The sequence below is a fragment of the Chrysochloris asiatica genome, unplaced genomic scaffold (assembly GCF_000296735.1).
Source record: "Chrysochloris asiatica unplaced genomic scaffold, ChrAsi1.0 scaffold00085, whole genome shotgun sequence".
In the NCBI taxonomy this organism is placed as follows: Eukaryota; Metazoa; Chordata; class Mammalia; order Afrosoricida; family Chrysochloridae; genus Chrysochloris; species Chrysochloris asiatica.
Window position 1 is genome coordinate 2,774,064 of NW_006408603.1, and position 23,904 is coordinate 2,797,967.

At 38.2% G+C, this 23,904-nt stretch overlaps 1 protein-coding gene across 2 annotated transcripts in view; it reads right to left on the reverse strand.

Moving 5' to 3' along the window:
- MAGI3 (membrane associated guanylate kinase, WW and PDZ domain containing 3) overlaps positions 1-23,904 on the reverse strand; it is a 300,568-nt gene that overhangs the window by 38,654 nt on the left and 238,010 nt on the right. For both annotated transcript variants that reach the window (XM_006865901.1, XM_006865902.1), the window contains exons 9-15: positions 20,158-20,346; positions 15,925-16,530; positions 14,337-14,368; positions 11,649-11,805; positions 6,279-6,370; positions 4,790-4,982; positions 3,823-4,011 (exon numbers count right to left, since the gene is read on the reverse strand). In XM_006865901.1, the coding sequence (XP_006865963.1) occupies positions 3,823-4,011; positions 4,790-4,982; positions 6,279-6,370; positions 11,649-11,805; positions 14,337-14,368; positions 15,925-16,530; positions 20,158-20,346 (1,458 nt within the window). The remainder of the gene's footprint in view (positions 1-3,822; positions 4,012-4,789; positions 4,983-6,278; positions 6,371-11,648; positions 11,806-14,336; positions 14,369-15,924; positions 16,531-20,157; positions 20,347-23,904) is intronic.

A 23,904-nucleotide genomic window follows, 5' to 3' on the forward strand; every position in this document is an offset into this window, starting at 1 on the left:
CTACTCCCGTAAAGATTTACACCCTCGGAAACCCTGTACAGGGTCGCTATGGGTCAGAACCGACTCGACGGCACTTAACAACAACAACAACATATATAAAGGTATATAACATCTTCATTTCATTTCTGGCCTAAATCTATCTCACAGCCTGGATTGCCCAGCTGCTGATATCACTTCAGGGCTCTTAAAATATTTCTTTTCAGTTCTAACTGGAAATGTCCTCTTCTCAAAGAAATCCTTTGCAATCAGAATGAAAAATATATGAAAGAGTAACATGAAAAGTTCTGATGTACTGGCATGCCAAAAACCAGCCAAGTCCTTTTCATCTTAAATAGAGTCCTTTTCTAAGGGTTCCATTCATTCAGCACCTATACAAACTAGGTTTAAGGTACTGAGGATACACGATAGGCTTATATCTCTGATGTTGAAAATGTTAACAGCAGAGAATCTCCAAATATTGTAACTGGTATCAGAGATGCTAATCAAAAACTTTGCAGTGACAAATATTAACAAAACATACCATTTAATCAGAAGCATACTGGAAAAGCAAAACCCTATGCTGAGCAGCCTTCAGTGAGAAGGTCCATAAAGAATGATCTGTCTTGACTGACAGCTTTTTCCCTTGTACTAACTCTTCTAAATCAACCTTCTCTGTTACGCAGTTGGCAGCAGACTGCTCAGTGTCTGTATATGCAGTCCATTCCAGGAGGTTTCATCTATCTATCAGTGATGGCTGGAGTTCTACGAAGACTGCTGCAGGGCTCAGAAGTCAGGAAGATTACGAACTAGGCCTTCAGTGAAATGATCAATCCTGGTTTTGCTCAATGACTGAAAGACTCATGTACTTTATATATATATACAATTCATCAACAACCTGAGCTTAATTTACCATTCAGGCTGATAATTAATGAGCTGCAACACTCATTTCCTGCTACATATTAGCAGCTGCCTCAATCTTACATTTTAATTGGGCTTTCCTTCCTGTCTTGTTACTCAAGTATTAGTAAACTTTTAAAACATTCCTTTAAAAAAAAAAAGGCCAATTTTTTAAATAATGATAATGCTGTTGCTATTATCAGCAGCCACAGCAACTATAGCTGTTGCTGACTTTTATTGAGGGTTTGCTCTAAGGGCTTCACAAGCATGATCTCCTTTCATCCACCCACTCATATAACACATGGAGTATTATCATCATCCCATTTTACAGAGCAAACTGCAGGGTAAATCATTTGTCCAAGATTGTTGTTGTTCTTATGTGCCGTGGAGTCGGTTCCGACTCATAGCGACCCTGTACAGTTATTAAAAGACATAACTAGGGCTTGACTCCAACACTTAACGACACTATCTTATGTGGAAATCTAGTATCTACAATAGGTAAAACCATCAAAATAGTAACATTTAAACAAATAAACAAAGACTATTTAAATAATTCACCTAACTTTTTTTCGATTTCCCCTGTATTGTTTTGTTTTATGGCAAACACCAGACTATCCCTTCATTTCTGTAAAGCGAGAAAATGAATATCTTGAATATAAGAAGTGGCTAGAATGTACCACAAGGAGTAATAATCTTTTACATTTTTGTTGATTTTAATGCTTGGTATTATCGTATGGCATTAGAATGACAATATGATTCCTTAAAATGTTTGTTTTGCAGAAAACTGATTTCCAGTGAAACAACTTGAAATCCACCTAAAAACTGCTTTCTTTCATTTTTCTGACATAGGCCACAGAATCATCGGCACAGCATCAGTGACAGTTACAGTTCTAAATGTTACCATAGCAACTGCTTCTGGAAAATGGAAACTAGTATCAGTGAGCAGTGACCTGGTACTATAGTAATAATTCATCCATGTCACAGTATCTCCTCCCTTTACACACAGTCATTAATTTTAGCAAGGTTTTTGCAAATTGGTTTGGCTGACAACACTTTCTTGAAAGTGTCTTAGTTTTTGACTAAGACTTTAGTGACCACCCAGTCTAAAAGGATGTCACTACCCAAATCTACTGCCAAAGGCAACAGCACATTTCTATGCTGTCAAAGATATTCATCATTTGAAATGGAAAAAAAACCCACTGCCAGATAAGCATAGTATATAAAGATCAATTTGTCAGCTCTTCTTTAACATTCACATTTGGATTTTATGATTATATTCAAGTATCATGAAAAATCTAAATGAATGTAAAAAGAGAACTGACAAATTGATCTTTATATACTATGCTCATCTGGTAACTTTTTCTTCTTCAACATGGATTATATCTTAACCAAAAGAGAACAAAAGTCCCCACAACTGGACCAATAAACAACATCATGACAAATGGTAAAAACTGTAGATGTCAAAGATTCCATTTACATGGATGTAGTCAATGCTCTGGTGGTGTAGTGGTTACGAATCGGGCTGCGAACCTTAAGGTCAGTGGTGCAAAACTACCAGCCGCTCCGCGGGAGGAAGATGAGGCTTCCTACTCCCGTAAAGATTTACACCCTCGGAAACCCTGTACAGCAGGGCCGCTATGGGTCGGAACCGACTCGACGGCACTTAACAACAACAACAAGTCAACACCCAAGGAGGCAGTAGTTAAGAATCAAATGATGTATTGTATTGGGCGAAGCTGCTGCAAAAAGATCTCTTTAAAGTATTAAAAAAGCAAAGATGGCACTGGGAGGACTAAGCTATTTCTTGACCCAAGCCATGGTATTTTCAATCACCTCATATGCATGCAAAGAATAAGAGAGACTGAAGAATTGATGCCTTTGAATTATGGTGTTGGTAAAAAATATTGAAAACACCATGGACTGCCTGAAGAATGAACAAAATTGTCTTGGAAGAAGTGTAGCCAGAATGTTCCTTAGAAGTGAGACTGGTGAGGTTTTCTCTCATATACTTTAGATATGTTATCAGGAGGGACCAGTCCCTGGAGAAGAACATCATGCTCAGTAAAGCAGAGGGTCAGCAGAAGAGAAGAAGACCTCTGAGATGGATTAACACAGTGGTTACAGCAATGGGTTTAAACAGAGCAACAATTGTGAGACAGGCACAGGACCATTAAGTTTTGTTCTGTTGTGTATACGGTTGCTATGATTTGGAACTGACTAGATGGGATCTAACATTTCTTAAAAATATCAGTCAAGACAAGACAAAAATTAACTGACTGAATTAAACAGTCGTGATTATACTAGAGGCAAATCCTCCTTTACTGAGGCAATTAATATATACATTCATCCTTCCCAGATGAGAACATTCTGTTCAAATAATGCAGGATACTTAGATTCATTTTCAAAGGTTTTGATACAGTTTCTTACCTTTCAGTGAAGCATATATGAAAGGTTAGGAGTGCCTCATTATTTAACAAGGGTGCTTCATAGTTGGAATATTGCAGTTACTATTAAACAACACCAAATAACAATTTAAGAGATATTTGGGTTAAGAATTTTTTATTTATCTGGTTTGCTTCTTTTTCTCAGTGGCTTCTACCATTTCTGTACAGAAAATGTCTCCTAATTTAAAAACTCTATCACCACATATTTAAACAAATAAGCACACAAACAGCATTGGACCTTTTGCTGTATTAAATCACATCCCTGATGCACACAGTACTGCCATAGTATAATCTCGATTCACACTGAGCTAACGAGACTGAGATGACAGATGAACCTGAAGCCTGGAAGTTTTTATTTGAATGATCTAATTTTGAAAATAAGGAAAGTATTTGCTATTCTCAAAAAGATAAGTCTCCAGGGCAATTTATATGTAATTTCTAAGTTGCTTCATAATTACCTGTGGGAGTCACAGGAATGACCACAAGATACAGCAACCCTTACCTCCTGGAGGTGGCTTGTTTTTGGAGGTGAGGATAACAAAGCCAAATCCCTCATTCTCTTTTCTTTGTAAAATAATATCATAGGGCTCCTGGGGAGCAGGCCTGGCTGGGCCCTCTGCTCGGTTCAGGCGGGGAGATCCATTCTGTGCTGAAATGAAGGCTTGAGAGTTGTCATCGTCTGATTGTTTCTCTAGAATAAACATGATCAGTTTTGATATTTCTGGAACATCATCATTTTTGGTTAACTAAATTGCTTTTATGCTAAAGCCTTTCATAAGCACATCCAGTTTCTAATAACATCCAGAACAGAAAAGCAGTCCCTCCATGCAGGCAGCAGCATTAATGCAAATAATGAGGGCAGATACAAGCTTCCTTTTAAAAATCAACTTTCGCTGTGAATTAGTGTAGTGCAGTAACATCTGGAGGCCACTGCATCGGGGTAAAGATGCTGCCCCACTATAGGTTGGAAGCTGTTTCCATCTACATAGGACTTGTCTGAAACCATGTGCTTTAAGTTACAGCGTGCTGGTGGATAATATCAGATGATCTGATCATTCACCCCCACCCACTGGGACATCAACACACTGTCCACACAAGCAGCAAATTCTCCTGGGTATAGAAGATCCCATGGGATCCTCAGCAAGTCGACAGCGTATATCTTTTTCTCTGGTTCAAGAATGACATTACAATTTGAGAAAGACAGACTCAAGTTAGTTCTAATTTATGCAAAAACAAAGAACAAAACACCATATTTTGTGCCTTAGTTTGGTACAAACCATCATTAACAACAACCCAAACACACTGCAGTCAAGGAATATGCATTTGTAAGGTCTCTTTGGGATTTTAATGGAAAACAACAACAACATTGCACCCCCCCCCCCCACCCCCCAGCATCCAATTATTAATGAGAAAAACCGATTCCTCATTTTCTGGTTAGAATGAATTTGCATAAATGCCTGCAATCATACCACCATAGAAGATCTTTCTCCTGACAGTTAGTAACACGTGGCCATTTCGAGCAGCCGTCGTCATTAGGTCCAGGACTTGTTTGTGTGATTTCCCTTTAACAGGAATCCCATCAATGCACATCAGTTCATCAGCAGCACGGAGCCGACCGTCTTTCTCAGCTGCACCCAGAGGAATGATGGCCCCAATGTATATCTAATAAGATGACAAGTGTTGGTTGGCATATACAGTTAACTGAGATCAACTGACAGAGACTTGCTGACTCTGGCACTGTGCACACCAGCAGATACTACAGTTCAGTTAGGAAAGCCATATTCTAGAAACATGATAGATTGCATCCTTTGCGAGTCTCAAAAGCTGAGTGCAAAGAAGACAGACGATGCAATGTTGCTTAGGAATTAAAAAAGCCTCACCATCATTTCTGCCACCACCAAAATTAAACTCAATTGTCTTAACTGCAATTTGATAGTTGTTGTTGTTAACTTGTTAAGTGCCTTCAAGTCAGTTCTGACTCATAGCGACCCTATATAGGGTTTCCAAGGAGTGGCTGGTGGGTTTGAAACACCAACCTTGGGGCTGGCAGCCTGGTGCTTATCCTACAGTGCCACACCAGGACTCTGCAATTTTGTAGAGTAGCTACTAGAAGTAAAAAAGTTTGCTCAATGCCACCAGCAAAGATGTCTTGAAAACGGTTCACAGCAACTGGGGGCACTCTTAAGATGGTCCCATCAATGTGGCTATGAGTACAAGTTCAGCATATACAACAGAGAAACAATTCTTGTTCTTCTATTGTATAAAAGGAGAAGAATGGCCTTGAGCGCACTTGCACCCAGGTGAACAGATCTTGTGATTCTGCTCACCAGCAATTTTAATTGGGCAATTAGGAAATCCAGAATGTTTGAACTTGTTTCAGGGCTGTGAAAGCTTGACATTAAGAGAAGAGAAAGGTTATTTCCAAGTTGAGATGAAAATTTAAAATGTCTAAGAGAATACTATTAACATCACAATAAGCAGCAAAGGACACAAAAACAGATAAATCACCAAGAACAATCAAAGCATCAACTTATGGTTGCATTATATAGGGCATTGTGTCTAAAGTTGTATTTGTCTTGGACAACTACTGTAATTATAACCAATATGGCTGGACAGCATCTATACCATACAAATTAAATGTGCTATTCAGAAATAGAGGACTATCATTTTTAAAAAAAAGAATATTGCTATTCAAGGATTTTCCAAGCTGGTAGTAATGTAGTCATTTTTTAATATTATACATCTGGCATTGTCAGTTTTGCCTACAGTTTTTAACCTCAGCTACACCAAGTAAACTGAGTGACTATGATACTCCTAGAAATATAGTTTTGCCTCCTACTGATGAAACGAGTACAGCAAAAGATAATCTTAGGAAAACAAAACAAGTGGCAGAGCCCACCAAAGCACCACTCAAAAGTTCTAACAGGAATAACCAAATTCCAAAGTATTTAAACTTACAGATTGCTCAGGTCCATCTCCTCCTAGTACTCTGAAGCCGAACCCTGACTCCTGTTTCCGAAGAAAAACATCCAGATCTTTGGTGTTTGGGGCTAAGTAAAATCAGAAAGTACAAATATGTTGATTTGCTTGAAGCAGATTAAAACAAAGCAAAGTTCAGTATGTAGTCAGAAAATATTAGAGAGCAGTTCAACATGCTATAATTTCAGGACTATCTGTGATGTGAAGTGTGCACTAGAGAATAACATTACCCCTCCCCATCCCACCAAAAAAGATAGCCATTGATCCTTGTTTTGAGCTTTAGAAAAAAACTTCCTACCAAAATTGCTTAGGGATGTTGACCTCTACTTCCAAGTACTCAGTATTATGCTGTCATTAACTTCTAATGCTTCCAAGTCAATATTGTAATAGTAAGTTGATTTGATAGGCACAAATTAGCTAAGTGAACATTTGGGCAAGGCACTTTAAATCCTAGGAAAAAAGACCAAAAACATGCCTGTTTTTCTATCCCTAAATGAATACTTCAGCCTCAGTAAAGCATCCCCTCAAAGTGCTTATTTGGTCTAATTTTACAAGATGATATTTTTTAAAGGGAAACAAATGATAGCTAACACCTATTGTAAGTTCCATTTTGTAGTTGAGGAAACTGAGGCACTAGGTAACTTGTTCAGCGGCACACATTAAGTAAGTGACAGAGCTGAGATTTCAACTCAAGTAGATTTCCAAGGTCCAGGCTCTTAATCACACCCTCCTGCTGGAAAGGGCATGTTGGATTCATGAGAATATTAAGTAAGAAAATGTACCTCAACAAAAATATACAAAATAGATGATTGGGACATAGCAAAAATTAAAAACTTATGTGCATCAAAAGACTTCACCAGAAGAGTAAAAAGGGAACCCACAAAATGGGAAAAAATCTTTTGCAACAACACACCAGACAAAGGACTGATTTCTAAAATATATAGGAACTACAACACCTCTACCAGAAAAAGACACACACACAAAAAAGACACAGGACATGCGCAGACACTTCACCAAGGAGGAGATCCAGGCAGCAAACAAACATATGAAGAAATGTTCATGATCACTAGCCATTAGAGAGATGCAAATCAAAACAACGAGGTATCATCTCACACCAGCAATATCAGCAAAGATCAAAAAAGTAGAGGACAAAAGATGCTGGTGAGGATTAGGAGAGACTGGGACGCTCCTGCATTGCTGGTGGGATTGCAAAATGGTCCAACCTCTCTGGAAAGCAATATGGTACTTCCTCAAAAGGTTGGAAATAGAAATACCTTTTGATCCAACAATTCCTCTACTTGGTATTTACCCACAAGAAATACGAGCCATAACACGAGTAGATATATGCACACCAATGTTCACAGCAGCACTATTTACAATAGCAAAAAGATGGAGACAGCCTAAGTGCCCATCAACTGAAGACTGGATAAAAAAACTGTGGTACATACACACAATGGAATATTATGCTACCTTGAAGAATAAGAAAGCTGCAAGCCACCGCATAACATGGATGCACCTTGAGTGAAATTAGTCAGTCACAAAAGGAGAAATACAGCATAGGACCACTACTGTAAAAGACTAAGAAAAAGAACCCATACTCTGGAGGGGAGGGGGGGTTTCTTTGCTGGGTACTGGGATGTGGGGGGTGGGATGAGGGGAGGGAGGAGAACATGTAGCACAAGATAGGGAATAGACACAGGATAGTTTGGGTGCTAGGGAGAGGGGCAATAAACAAGAAGGGGGAGGGAAATGGAAGAACAAAGCGGATGGAAAAACAATTAGGCAGGTTTGCATGGACTAAGTGGGACAGAGGTAAATAATGATGTATGCACAACCTTGGAACAACAGGGCTCTGGGATACAGGAATTGAGACATAGTTGGAATGGGCAAAAGGGGGAAAATAATGTTAAGATGCTTGGCTGTTTTTTAATCTTGGTTTCCCTGGCATACCATTATAAAATAGACACCTGAGGGGGAGAGAAAGGAATAGCCAGAAATATCACCATAGAAAGTCTGTAAAGTGCATCTTCTGCCTGTAACTGATTGGTTGGTTGGTTGGTTATGTGCCGTGCAGTTGGTTCCGACTCATAGCGACCCTATACAGGGTTTCCGAGGCTGTAAATCTTTACGGGAGCAGAAAGCCTCATCTTTCTCCCGTGGAACAGCTGGTAGTTCTGAACTGCTGACCTTGCAGTTCGCAGCCCGATTCGTAACCACTAAGCTACAAGAGCTCCTTGGAATACCTAAAATGGGGCAATAACATGCCCAGTGAAGGAGGCTTCCTGTGGAGCCTCTGCATTACATAAGACCATAAGTGGAATCCTGAACAGCATCCAGAATCTTCTGAGCTGGGAAATTTCCACCGGAAAGGACAAGCCGACCAGTCTGGAGCGGCTAGAAGAACAGAAGATACTTCTTGAAAGAAAGCCAGACAGGAAAAATACAAAATAACAGCAGTCCCACTGATTACTATAAGAACAAGTAAGTTGCTTGCCCAGGAGACATCAAGGCAAGTGGTCGGGTCCCCTCAAGGCAAACCCCCTTCCAAGACTAAGACTCAATGCAAGCAGTCATGCGCTCTGATTGGTGACCACATTCGTCACAGATAAGGGGAAGTGAGAGAAAAACAGCACTGAAGTTGCGAGCTAATCACTACAACGTTCAATAGACTCCTGTGAACCAGGTGGAGACCTAGTTGGTCAGCAGCGTGGCAAGACCTTGGGACTCTTGGGCCCAGAGCCAGTGACATAGCCACAGAGGACTAGAGTGGAGAGTGAAGCATCCAGCTGATAAGAGAGGGCATTTGCATACCAACACCCACACTTGCAGATAATACCTACTTGACCTGGCTTCAATGACTGCATGATCAGAGCTCAACTAGAAGACGAAAGAAGAGGAAAAAAGAGTAATCTGATACAATTTGATGAACTTGACTTACACCTATGGATGTAGTAGTTCAAAAGAGAGAACAAATCTTTACGAGGATCATTACCTCCCCTCCAAACACAGAGTAGACAGGGATGGGCAACTTGGGCACTGGCTACCCAAAATGGGTGGGGTGGGGCTAGAAAGTCAGAAGTGACTGGCTTAAAGCTTTCAAGAGGGAGCCTAGATCCAGAGGGCATGGAGAAAGGCAGAATCTCCACTGAGTAGTATCCAATCTGTCTGGGTGGGGCTGATGAAAGGCGATGGGGATAGGTCTGTTGTGATATAATAGTGAGTAACTGTTATCAGGACTGACTATGAGGGCTGGAAATGTAAAGGAAGAAAGACATTTTGTAGCAAAAGGAAGAAAGTGACGGACTTTTCAGTGTAGGAACAGAGGTCCCTGGAACCATCAAGGGAGATCTTGAGCAGAGTGTCGGACCCTACCCAGAGAAAGAGTGATGCCAGAAATGGAGGCAGAGACGATGGCATAGAGATGGAGCAGCTGGGGACTGTAAACCCAGAGAGGGAGAGGGGCTGTGTGCTGATGACCGGGGGGCAGGCTTGCAGGGCATACCCTTTGGTTGTTTGATGATGCATGGAGGGGACTGTAACCATGGCAATGAAATGATATACGATAGAATGAATGTAAAGCTAATGTTTTCCCATGTAAACTATCACATCATTCACAATAAAACATTTAAAAATAAATAAATAAATAAAAAATGGAGGGGAGTGATTGACTTTGAAATCCAGGAGAGGAGGTCCCTGGGACCATCAAGGGAAAAGAGCGGAGTATAGGACTCTAACCAGAGAAACAGTGATGCCAGAGATGGAGGCAGAGATGATGATGGAGCAGCTGGGAACTCTAGACTCAGAGGAGAGGGGCTGTGTGCTGACCACCAGGGGGCAGGCTTGCAGGGTATACCCTTTGGTTTGATGATGTATGGAGGGGATTGTAACCATTCATCATATATATATATATAAAATGATGAATGTAAAGTTAATGTTCTCCCATGTAAATAAAGTATCACATAATTTACAATAAAACAGTAAAAAAAAAAAAAAAGAAAGAAAGAAAGAAAATGTATCTCATGACAAAAAACTTATGTCTGGAAAAATGTTAATGTTTACTTAAAAATAAGAAATATTTTGTTAGAAAAGGAAAAGGGACAAACAGGTAAAGTATATAAAAAGTAAGTGAAATACCATGCAGGTAAATTCCTGATAATGTCCATTCGAAGCAATTTCTCTTGACACATGTTTGGAGATGAAAGGACTTGTGAGTCAATTCACTTGTTTGATGGGTGAGGCCCATAGAGACTGGACAGCTCATACTAAAAGAATGTGTCAGGCTATGCATGGAAGTCTGAAGAAAGGGATTCTCCACACGTTACTCTAATTTAAATCACTAGATATGATTATACCTCATTTTCATTTTTCTAAGTATGGAAGGGGAACATCAAGATACAGAACTACAATTAAATAAGCATAAAGTCAATTATATATAGTATTTCCATCTGTGTATATCTTTTCCAAGCAAGACTTATTTTATTTCTTAAAAAACAAACATCTATTTAAATCTGCAGCATTACTTTGGAAAAGATTTCTCATTAGTAAATCAATTACTACTAAAATGAATTTCTGCTTATGCACCCGCTTCTCATCATTCAGATAAATTCCTTTTAGTATTAGTTCTTTGGACTCCTTGGCTTCAAATGCACACCCTCCTGATTCTTTCTCCATAATCTTTACCAGGACAATCTCAAGCACAAGTTCAATGTCTCTAGCCAAAACAATGCAGTGGCTCAACATCATGTATCTGACCCACTCTGGCTTCCTCAGACTGCCACCAGCATCAGCCAATGCTCCTGCTCTTCCCTCTGGCTTCCTTACCAGCCATACCCAAGCAAACTAAACAGATTGCAGATCACAGGCCATGCAAGGTCAACATGCAGATATGATTTCTTCTGTCTTTTCAGGCTCTTCACCCTTGAAGACTTGGTTAAATCTTTACTTTCTCTGTGAATCTTTACCTGACACTTCCTACTACCCACGTTTTCTACTTTGGTTCCCAATTCATCCTTCTATCACTGCACCTACTAAGCTAATTTGCATTTATTTGTAAACATTTTTCTATGTAGGCTCAATAAATATTTTGGATTACAGGGGCCATATAGCCTATTCAATTATGAATATTCTAATGATCTAATATGGTGCCTGATACAGAGTTGACACGTAATACAAGTTCTTGAAACAAATGAATGAATATTGACTACTAATGGTAGAAGCCCAGTTATATTAAAACGGGAATGGAGGAATCACTTTTTCAAATGAATTTGAACAATTGAAGGTCCCAGTTTTAAAAAGCAATCTAAAGTTATATTCTTAAATGCTCTCCTGAAACATTTAACAACTACTTACGTTTATCTTCATACAAAGTCTTAGATTTCAGGTAGACCTCCGAAGGATCCAATTTCGGAGATCCTGACCTGATAATGCTGGGTGGAAAAGGCATAGGCTGGGGAATGGGCTCATTTATGGTCTCCAAACTTCCTGAATTTTCCTTTTTATCAGTTTTCTGAAATGGAAAAGGGCCTTACTTAGTACTTTAAAAAATCAGATGCCTGATTAGCTCATAAAACTGTTGTCTGAAGCAGGTCTGTCAGCTGATTACAGCAGCATGGGAGGCAGGGTGGGAGCCTCGGCAGACTGGCAGGAATCCACTTTCATAGCCATGTGAGTTTAGTTCAAACTTATTTAACTTAAAGTAGAAAAGTTTATAATGCTTTTAACTGAAAGGGTCTTAATTAGTCCTATATGCTTACACAATCTTGCCCTTCTCACCACCACCAAGGCACTAATGGACTGTGAGAAGATAAACAGAGGTGTGCAGAACAAGGTAGCACTTCTATGTGAGGCAAGAGGGAGCTTGTGAAAGGAGAGAGTACCAAGCCCCACTGCCATGGAGTCCATTCTAATGCTTAGCAACCCTGAAGAGCAGAGACCATCATAAAAGTCTTGATAGGCTCCACATCCCTTCTCAGGGAACTGAATTTCTAGTGAAGATGCTTAAAGTAAAAGAATTTTTTTCTAAGAATTTTTTTCTAGGAAAATTAACTCTAACTTATAAAGATGATGCTGTAAAAACCCTGTCTGGCCAATTAAAATATATAAGGGAAAATATACCATGCCAGGCAATCAGCTGGGGGGGGGTGGGGGGGAGGAGAGGAAGAATAGCATATAGTCTGCTATTTTTCCTGTTAGGTAGCACTTTCCCAAAATAACATTCAAATAAAATGACTCATTTTAATGAAAAATTAAATTCAACCATTAACTCTAAGAAAATAAAACATGGTAACTTGACCTCTCTTCTTTCCCTATCAAAATATTTTTTGAGAACAGCTTATTAGAAGAAGGAAATTGTACGCATCTGTGATAAAATAATTAAAGGTGACTAGAGAGCTGAAGCCCTTTTCAGGGGTAGTGTGGATTCAGTCACTACAAAATATTGAGTTGGCATGTGCGTGGAGCTCCCTTCTTTCCCTGTCCCAGACCCAATCAGAAGGCAGAAGAGGTTAAGAGCATCCTCCCCTCTTGCTCCATGTGTCCTGACAGAACAGAAGTTGTCAGAGCCTTCCATCAATTATAGAGCATAGGCTCATCATGGTCACATTGGCATCCACTATGAAATAGCTACAAGGTAGAGGAGTCAAAAAATGATTACTTAAGTAACCAGAGAAATATAGAAAAGATTGTGCAATTGGAACTGAAAGTGGGGGAAGAGAATTTTTGTTCACAATGGACCTGCGTGGTACAAACAGTGCCGTAAAAGGGCAGAAATCAAATGTCTGGTTTTTCCCTTTAAATCCATAAAACAGCAAATTTGTGGAGGAGTACTACTTGGTGAATTAGAACTAGTAAGTCCACTTAATATAAGATGATCTTTTCCTTTTCCATAACCTATGGTGTATGGCTATGGGAGACCACTTTGAATTGTGACTCCAAAGACAAGAACTAAAATTAAATTAGGACTTGATATATGAGTATAATTGTCTTATAGTCCACATCCATAAAACTGTGAATATTTAAATAATCACACAAGTGTGCCTAAAGTTTCTTTCAGAATAGGATTATTCGGTACACCTTCTTTTCAGTTGTTCTGCTCTATGTTGTTGCTCTTGAGCCAACTCCAATTCATAGTGACCCTATGATATGACAGAAAGAACTGCCCTGCAGGGTTTCCTATGTTGTAGTCACCAGGACTTTTATCATGGAGAGTGGCTGGTGGGTTCACAGTGCTGACCTTTCACAGTTAGTGACCATGCACTTAATCATGTGTCACCAGGGATCCTTTTAGGCTCCTCAGTTATTCAGAAGCATGTCAAAGCAGATACTGTCTCAGGCATGATAGTTACTACTCTAATAACAGGCATAGTGCACAGAGAAGGCCATGGGTACTCTAGAAAATCCTGTTAAGTCCTAAATGTAAGCAGTTTATCAAAGTGTGAGTATTTACAGTCCACAAGAAATTATGTGAAGTGATCATGTTTATTCTCCGGGCAGCAGCAGCAAAAGATGTAATTGTTCATTTGCTCTCACACTTGAAGGTATTTCTGGAGGGACATTCTTTTAACGACTTTGTATACCCTTGCATCTTTCAAACACAAAGAAAGTAAAAGGACTCTTAAGTAGGCTCTAAAGAGCCCTGGTGGTACAATGGGTTAAGCATTGGACTAACTGCAAGATTGGCGGTTCAAGCCAATTTACCACTCTAAGAGTCCGACTCTGTGGTATATGGTTGCTATGAGTTGGAATTAACTTGATGGCAGTGGGTGGGTTTTTAAAAAATTGGTTCTACATTTTCCTATTTAGGGAAAAGGATTACAATTAGTATGGGCCTGTAGTATTCCTCTAGTAGAATTCCTTAACCAGGAGCGCACACCCCTACCTAGGGGCTTCTTCCAACTCACATACTCTCCTAGAGCTTCTGACCCAAGCCTAGAATAGCATGCTTCCTGAGTTCTCCCAGCTGATCACCACCACCACGATTGCACTAACTCAGGGGAACACCACATCTCTCTGGGTGGGTTCAGAAGAATGCAGACTCACCATTTTGGTAGTTTTAGTTGGTGAAGGAGGACCTTTAAAAAAAATGAGTCAAGTTTTAGAAACAGAGGAAACAATCCTAGATCACAAATATTGCTTATGTTTATGATAAAACTAGTTTTAACTTTTAGTAGACTTTGTTGCTGTTGTTGTTAAGTGCCTTTGAGTCTGTTCTAACGGACTCACAGTGACCTTGTACAGGGTTTCCAAAGAGTGGCTGGTAAGTTTGAACCACTGATCTTCTGGTTCAAATCGACCTGGCGGGTTCAGTGCTTATCCTCCAGCACTTATCCCCAATTAACAACACTAGTAGAGTGTTGTTAAGTGCCATCAAGTCGGTGCTGATTAATAGCTACTCTTTATAGTGTTTCCAAGGAGCAGCTGGTGGGTTTGAACCACCAGCCTTGTGGTGAGCAGTCCAGAGGTGATCCTACAGCACCACACCAGGAGTCTAGTAAATTCTATATCTGACACTTCCTATGTGCTAGGCATTATACATAAATTATTTCATTTCATTCTTATGACAATGTTAAGGCATAAATGTTATCACCATTTTATAGGTAAAGCAAACTAAGGCTGAAACAGAATACCATTACTTCCTTGCACCAGAGAACCAATAAGCAGCCAAGCAGGTAATTGTCATTAAACCTGCCTGACATCAAACCCCAGCTTTGTGTTCTATTTGTTAGAGTCCTGGATAACTCTATAGCAGACACAAAGAGATTTCCAGCTTACTCTGAAAACACTCTGCCATATCACCCGGAGAAGAACTAAAATGGTTCAAAGTAATAAGAGGAAAGAAAAATTCCCCTACGAAGCTAAGTGTTCATTTGCCTCAAAAATTACAAAGAAAAGCCAGAGAGAGAAAAGAATGATGGGCTAGATTTTATTCTTTAAAATACTAGTCACTCATAGGCATGGATTTAAGAAAGTCTATTAAAATGCAACTTTCTGATTCATCCTTAGAACTGGATTTATAATATCTAGGAGCAGCTCAAATCAGCTGATGACCTTGGAAAATAAGAATTATATATCTCTCATATGAGCACTGTGGGCTTAATTAACATTTACGAGTAGATACTAGAGCTTAAGATAAAAGCTTTATAAGCACAAGCTATAATGATTGCTTCTGCAGAACAGATTAACAAACCATCCAACATTTCACTTATCCATCCTTGTTCTTTGAGAACACCTTTGATGGCGTACAGAAGTCCAGATGAGCACCACTGCAAGTTGAAAGAGTCAATTTCTATTATTTTCAATAGAGAAAATGAAATTAAGAGGATATCGTTTATTTGAAATAGTACAATACTGTGATTTTCCCCCTGATCATTAAAGATATATATCAGATTTTTAAAGAGAATACAGAGGGAAAAAAAATCCACAATGGATATGAATGAAACCACTAATAACTAAAAAACAAACTGCTGAAAAAGAGACTGTTTATGGAAGCAATCAGAACCCCAAGAAAACTGCACACTAATTACCAATGAAGTCTGTTGGGAAAAGAGACGTTCCAACCTGTAAGAAATGATAATTAATAGATTTAAATGCATGAACACCGATCATTCTTCCTTGTGTTTTGACTCACCTCCTCTTAAGATAAGCAAAGGTACATCTGCACCTACTGGAAACTGCTTTAGCACTTCTACCACTTGGAGATGTGTTAAATTCTGTACATTTTGATGGTAAATCTCCTTAATTATATCCCCTTTCTGAAGGCCTTGACACCACTGGCTATCCAATATCATTTTCACTTTCTGTCCAGTTGGGCTATCAGCAATTGCAAACCCAAAACCTTTAGGGCCCTTAATCAAAGGGATAGTCACTAGTTCAGGCTGGGAGCTGCCTGACGATGCCATGGATGCTCTCTGGTCACTCAGATCTGATGGTCCATTCAGACGGTCACTGGTCAAGGTGTGCACTGATTTTCCATTCTGATCCAAAACCATTGCTCCCGGCTTAAAATCCTGAGTATTTATGCAAGTCTCTCCCTTAGTTAATGACTGTCCATTGATGACAGGGGTAGCAGCAACAATATCCACAATGGAATCTTCATTGTCATCAGGAAGTGGATATCCACGACATAAAGTGAGGTTTACATACTGATTGACAGGTACCAATTGAAACATCTGGACAACATCTGCATGGGTGTGACCAAGGACACAGTTGCCATTGATGTCTACAATAACATCACCTGGTAAAACATAATCATGTTACAAAAAACTTTGAGTCCTCAAACAAGTTACTTCCAAATTTACTTCTTTGGGGAAGGAACGTGAATGTTAATTTAGCATCTAAATTTAAATTCTGAATCCTCTTACTATGGATTAACTGCTGGAAAAATTAGATTTCCAACACAAATGAGTCATTCTCCCTTTTGTGATTTCTTTCTAAAAGGGATATACGAGGATGGATCAACAATAATCTGCACTCTGGTTCTATTAAAACTTCTGTTGGCTGCACTGTCTTATCAGCACTTTCCGTTCAAGGTCACTGCTGTGCAAGAGTGAACGTGGATATCTGCAAACAAATTTTGGATCGATACACAAAGGAAGGTAAAAATTTCTTTTAAAAAATAATTACTGGTGATGAGACATGGCTTCATCATTATAAGTCTGAGAGTAAATGGCAGACTATGGAATGGAAACATCCTTAATTGCTAACCAAGAAAAAATCCAAAAGTCAACCATTAGCTAGAAAATTGATGTTTATAGTTGTCTGGAATCCTCAATGGCCAGTATTGGAACACAATCGGGAGAAAGGGTCAACAGTCAATAGTTGCTCATTACAGTGGGATGCTCACTGAAGAGCTGAAGTCTAAACTTTGGATTAAAGGCAGAGGACTGCTATCCAAGGGTGTTGTGATCTTGCATGACAATGCACATCTACACACCTCTGTCCACACTGGTGACAATGTTAAAACTTCATTTTGAGGTGTTAAAGCATCCTCCCTAAAGTCCTGATCTTGCTCCATTGGACTTTCACCTGTTTGGTCCCCTGAAGGCAGCCCTTCAAGGATGAAGATTCACCTCTGATGCAGAAGTGAAGACAGCGGTGCATACGTGGCTCATGCTCAGCCTAAACATTTTTTAGTAAGGGACTATGAAAATTTGTTGACAGATGGACAAAGTGTAATTAAAAATCAAGGAGATTATGTTGAAAAATGATGTGTTTGTATTTTCTAAGAGTTGATTAAAGTAAATTCTACAGCCAGAGTGCGGATAATTTTTGACTCATCCTTCTATTTTAGCAACAGAGTTATGTTCTAAGCTCATGTAAATCATTAAGAACAAAAAACCCCAAACTGTAAATTAATATTAGCATATCCTCCAAGTCATACTTAACTGGTCAAACAAAGTTAGGTACACTGTTGTTAAGTGCCATCGGGTCAGCTCTGAATCACAGTGATCCTGTGTGGGGTGTCTGAGGAGAAGCTGGTAGGTTTGAACTGACGTTCTTGCAGTTAATAGTCCAGTGCTTATTCTACAGTGCCATGCCAGGAGTCCCGGCAAATTAGTAGGTATTTAATATGTCGAAGGGAAGCAAATGACTTCAATGCTTATTTGTGCAGTTTATTTAAAAATATTATCATATTCGTTGATTTTAAGAATGCCTTTATTAAAATGTACCTAAAAATTCATTTGTGTAGAGCTGAGGATTAGAAAAATGTTTGCTTGTGACTATTTTGTGAGATTTTGAATTTATTGTAAAATCAGATTTCAAAAGGAGAAACAAACAACAATAAACAACACAAGCAATTATTTAAGACCCTGAAAAGTTAGCTAACGTAATTCTTTTAAAAGTTGGGTTTGCTTTCCTCATTTTACATTGCTATGACCACTTTGGCTGAAAAATTCTTACCACTTGACATTTTTTAATGTAATCTTGACTTTCTCATCCATTCCTAGTTTTCATTTGAATATGATTAATTAAAAGATTATTTTGAAAAAATTGCTTTAATTTGTTTTGATTACATTTAACCTTTAAAGACTCAATACAAATAGTTTTAAAAACATCAGTCTATGGAAATTAGTTTCATGATCTTAGAAGATAAAGAAGTTATACTAATTAGAAATAAAGTTTTAACTTTGTGATTCTGGAAATATCTCCCGGAATATATTAATGGATGCTTTGTATTGGGATGCAAATTACATCATAAGAGATTTAGGCAAATTTGAAATCAATATTATAAAATCCTAAAAGAACACAGAATAGCTAAGAGATAAATTTCACGACAAAAATTTTTAAAAAAGAAAGTTGAGAACTAAAACACCCTTATTATTAATTTTAATCTTGAGTTTTTAAATTTTATAAAAAGCTATATTTACAGATACAATTATTTTTAAATATCTTTTGATATTTAAAAATAATTGTATCTGTAAATATAGCTTTCAATTATTTATAACTTCCTCATATCATCATCTTGATGGAAAAGCATAATGTGCTAGATCCTCATATCCTAATTTAAAATTACTTGGCATCATCATCAAAAAGTCCAAATACAATGGAATTATCCAAATTGGGGTCATATTTACATGTTGTTGTTGTTATGTGCCATGGAGTCGGTTCCGACTCAGTAATCCTACACAGGGTTTCCGAAGCTGTAAATCTTTACAGGAGCAGACCGCCTCAACTTTCTCCCGTGGAACTGTTGGTAGTTTCAAACTGCCGACCTTGAGGTTCACAGCCCAATTCGTAACCACTACGCTACCAGAGCTCCTTCATATTTATATAGTACATGAAATAACAGAAGATTCGAAAAGTCTAATGAATACTATGAGAAGTAACTTCAGTGGAGTATTACAAAATTTCCAGTATTACTACTGGAAAAAGTAACTAAAAACCTCCCCTTTAATCAATAACTAATCTTGAACCTCCTCCAAACTCTTCAGCCATAAATATAGTTAGCCTTATTAAAATATCTAACAATTACCAAATAAAGACTTTGGAAAACAATATAAAAGACAGCTCAGAGTTAAGCAACGTGTGTTTCCATAACAGCTAGAAAAACAACCAAAAACACCCCACAAACCTACTGCTGTCAATTCAATTATGAATTATAATGAATTATAGGGCTCCTGGTGTGCTGCTATAGGATCAGCACTGGGCGGCAAACCACAAAGTCAGCAGTGTAACCCACTAGCTGCTCCTTAGAAACCCTATGTAGGGTCGCTATGAGTTAGAACTGACTCAACAGCACTTAACAACAACATAGTATAGAACTGAATTGCCCCATATGGTTTCCAAGGCTATAAATCTTTTTAAAAACAGACTGCTGCATCTTTCTTTCAGTGAGGTGGCTGGTGGGTTGGAACTGCTGATCTTTCAGTTAGCATCAGATCAACTTTAACCACTGGACCACCAGGGATCTTTTGTAATTATTATTATTATTTTAAAAACAATCTTCTGTAATTCTTGAAATAGAAGTTCAATTTTACTAACAGTCTAAGGAAGCAAAAAAAAAAAACCCAAAAAAACTTGAGAACAGTTGCTGGACAGAACAACTTGTTTGATTTCACTATGTACAAAGAGATCCGTTTCCAAAGAAACTACAGGTAAATATTATTAGATTGCCCCCAAAGTACTACATAATCATAGAAAACAGAATCACCAAATAGTTTTCTGATATGTTAATAAATCCTTAGGTTAGTACAAACTATTAGAGGATAAATTATTTTACTACAAGAGTTAACCTTTCCAATTTCTAAAATTTGGTATGATATATGAATATAAATACATAAAACTCTCATCATTATCATTTCTATTATAGTATCACTATTCTTCAAATAATCTTGAAAAATATACTTCTCAAAAAAATTACCTGGTGCAATTTTTCCATCCTGAGCTGCAGGACCATCTTTCAGCACATTTTTCACTTGAAGGAACTCATCAGGCCTATCTCCACCAATAATGGTGAAACCAAACCCCATTGTGCTTTTCTTTAGTGATGCACGGACAAGGACACCTTTAAGCTGGGATGGATCTCGAGTAAAGTGTGATTTTTCCACATCTGTGCCAAAATGAAAAATTGAATTGAGAACAAAAGCTATTGTAATGAATGTAGCCCTTAAAACCATCTTCAAAACTATCTTCAGGATAGTCCAAACAACTTAAATCGAAAGAAAGAAAATTAGAAAGAATTAAATATTGTTAGACAGTTAGAATTTAAACTCTTAAACTAAATCACTGGGGGAAAAGCTTAGCTAATGAATCATTTTTCTTTTATATTTGAAGAGTGCAGGATTGCAGGAAGATTCATTAATAGCTTGTGATTTGCAGATGACACACACTTAATTGATCAAAGTGAAGAGGACATGAAGCACTTACTAATGAAGATCAAATACTACAGTCTTCAGTATGGATTACATCTCAACGTAAAGAAAACAAAAATCTTCACAATTGGACCAAAAAGCAACATCATGGTAAATGGAGAAAACACTGAAGTTGTTGCAAAGTTTTCATTTTATTTGGATCCACAATCAATGTACATGAAAGTAGCAGTCAAGAAATCAAACAATGGGTTACATTGGACAAATCTGCAGCAAAAGACCTCTTTTAAAGTGTTAAGTATCACTTTGAGGACTAAGGTGCACCTAGCCCAAGCCATGGTATTTCCATTTGCCTCAAATGCATACATAAAGAATAAGAAAGACCAACAAACTAATGTCTTTGAATTATGGTGTTGGTGAAGAATACAGAACAGATGAGGGACTGTCAGAAGAATAAGCAAATCTATCTTGGAAGAAACACAGCCAGATAATCCTTAGAAATGAGGAAGGTGAGATTTCATTTTATATACTTGGATATATATCAGGTAGGACCAATACCTGAGAAGGACATCTTGCGTGGTAAAATGGAGAGTAAATGAAAACGAAGAAAAGCTTTAAAGAGATGGGCTGACACAGAAGCTGCAATAATGAGCTAAAACACAGAAACTATTGCATGGATGGTGCAGAACCAGGAAGTGTTTCATTCTGTTTGTATATAGGGTCACTACGAGTCAGAACTGGCTTGATAGCATCCAACAACAACTGTGCCTTGGAAACCCTATACAGGGTTTCTATGAGTCAGTACCAACTCAATGGCACCTCACAATTACAACATTATTTAAAAGGTAAAAATCAGTTAGTTACATCTCCCCTGTGCACTGCTCTGTTTTATTTAGTTTATCTTATCCCCAAAGAGTTCATTATAGATCTAAATATTAATAATACAGATCTAAATCATTACAGATCCAGATCTAAATCATAGATCATATAGAGATCTAAATGATACATCTTGTGGACAACCTTTATTACCAATTCCCAAAAGTCTCATACAATTATTTAGTCATAGATTACATGACAGTAAGTGTCAATGAGCTCTTTTTATATGAAAGATGAAGGCAACTCTCACAAACAAAGAATATATTAAGAACATTTTATAATTCACAATTATAAAAGGTCGGCAGTTCAAACTCACCAACTGCTCGCTCCTCAGAAAACTCTGTATTATACAGGGTCGCTATGAGTCAGAACTGACTGGATGGCACTTAGCAACAACAACAATTTATAATAGCTTCAAGTTTCTTGGTGGTGCAGCGGGTTAAGCATTGGGCTGCTAACTGCCCAATCTGTGGTTTAAAGCAACCATCTGCTCCACAAGAGAAAGATGAGGCTCTCTATCTGCTCCTGTAAAGATTTACAATCTCAGAACTCTAAAGGATCGTTATGAATTGGAATCAACTCAATGGTCGTGAGTTTGTTTTTTTGGGTACCAAAACTGTGTACTTGTTTCCCTAAGTTGTGAATCCCTGAAGGACAGGCGATGAGTCTTTAGCCTTCATTTAATGCCACAATAAAAATGCCTGGTGCTTGCCTTTAAGATGCCAACAGTTAAGTCAAGGAAAGAACATCTTGATTTGTGATAGAGAATATAGGAGAATTGAGGGATTATATAACAGAGTCCTGGTGTGGTGCTGTGGGTTAATGTGCTGGACTGCAAGGTCATTTTGAACTTCAAAGTCAGTAGTTCAAACTTACCAGCTACTCCTCAGAAATCTTATACAGGGTCAGAACTGACTTGATGGCACTTAACAACAACAAATATAACACAAAGAACCCTAAATTTAAAGTCAGTAAAACTAGGTTCAAATTCTGAATTTGTATTTACTCATGATGCTAAGAAAAAGTCTTAATCTATATTAAGTCTTAATTTCCTTTTCTGTAAAATGAGGGTTCACATTCCTCTCTAGTAAACGTCCTCTCTTCCTAGTCACTTTCAAAATCAAGCTGGCAAAAAAGTTGGCTACATTAGTGTTATCCATTTCTTCTTATTGAGATTTTGCTTCACTCACCACTTAACTCTTGCCACTGATCTTCGTATTGTCAAATATAACATGCATTTTCCAACTTACAACCTTTGTGATTTCCACCAGAATGTGACACACACACTATGTTTAAAAAAAAAAAACCCTCTTTTGTCATGGCAGCTTACCTCTACAACCGATCTCTTCACTTGGTTTTAGGTGACACTGAATTGGTTCTAACTCATAGTGATCCTATGTACAACAGAACAAAACATTGCCCAGTCCTGAGTCATCTTGACAATAGGTGCTATGTCTGAGCCCACTGCTGCAGCCACTGCATTGGGGGTCTTCCTCTTTTTCACAGACCCTCTACTTTCTTAGCATGATGTCCTTCTCCAGGGACTGGTCTCTCCAGATAACATGTCCAAAGTATGTAAGACAAAGTCTTGCCATCATAACTTCTGAGGAGCGTTCTGGCTGTACTTCTTTCAAGACAGAATTGTTCATTTTTCTGGCAGTCCACGGTGCATTTAATATTCTTTGCCAACACTTTATTTCAAAGGCATTAATTCTTCTTCAGTATTTCTTATTGTCTGTCCAGCTTTGGTACACACAGGAGGCAACTGAAAACATCATGGCTTGGGTCAGATGCACCTTAGTCCTCATAGTGATATCTTTGCTATTTAACACTTTACAGAGGTCTTTCGCAACAGATTAGCCCACTGCAATACATTATTTGATTTCTTTTTTTTTCCCTTTGAATAATTCATTTTATTTTATTGTTATTATTATTATTAAGTTTCTATTGTGAATTGAGTGAAAGTTTACAGGACAGATCATCAGTTTTACATTCAACAAATCATACACTTTGATTCATTACAATGATTATAATACCCTTCATGTACCATCAGTTAACAGTATTTCTCTCTATTCATTTTAGCTCTTTTTTTAAACACTCAGGCATATATAATAATTTACATCACCAAACAGTACATTCTGCAAGTCTGCCTCCTGGCCGCCAGCTCTCAGTCCCTCTTTCCATGGATCTAGAGTCCTCAGCTGCTCCTTCTCTCCATGTCCTCATCTCTGCCTCCATCTCTGGTGTTGCTGTTTCTCTGGATAAGGTCCCACATTCTGCTTGTGCTCTTCTCCCTTGATGGTCCTAGGGTCCTCTGTTTCTGGACTATAAGCTTAACCGCTCCCTCATTTTTGTTACAAAACTTCTACCTTTGCAATTTTGACAGTCACAATTAGTCATGATAATAATTACTCACCATTGAG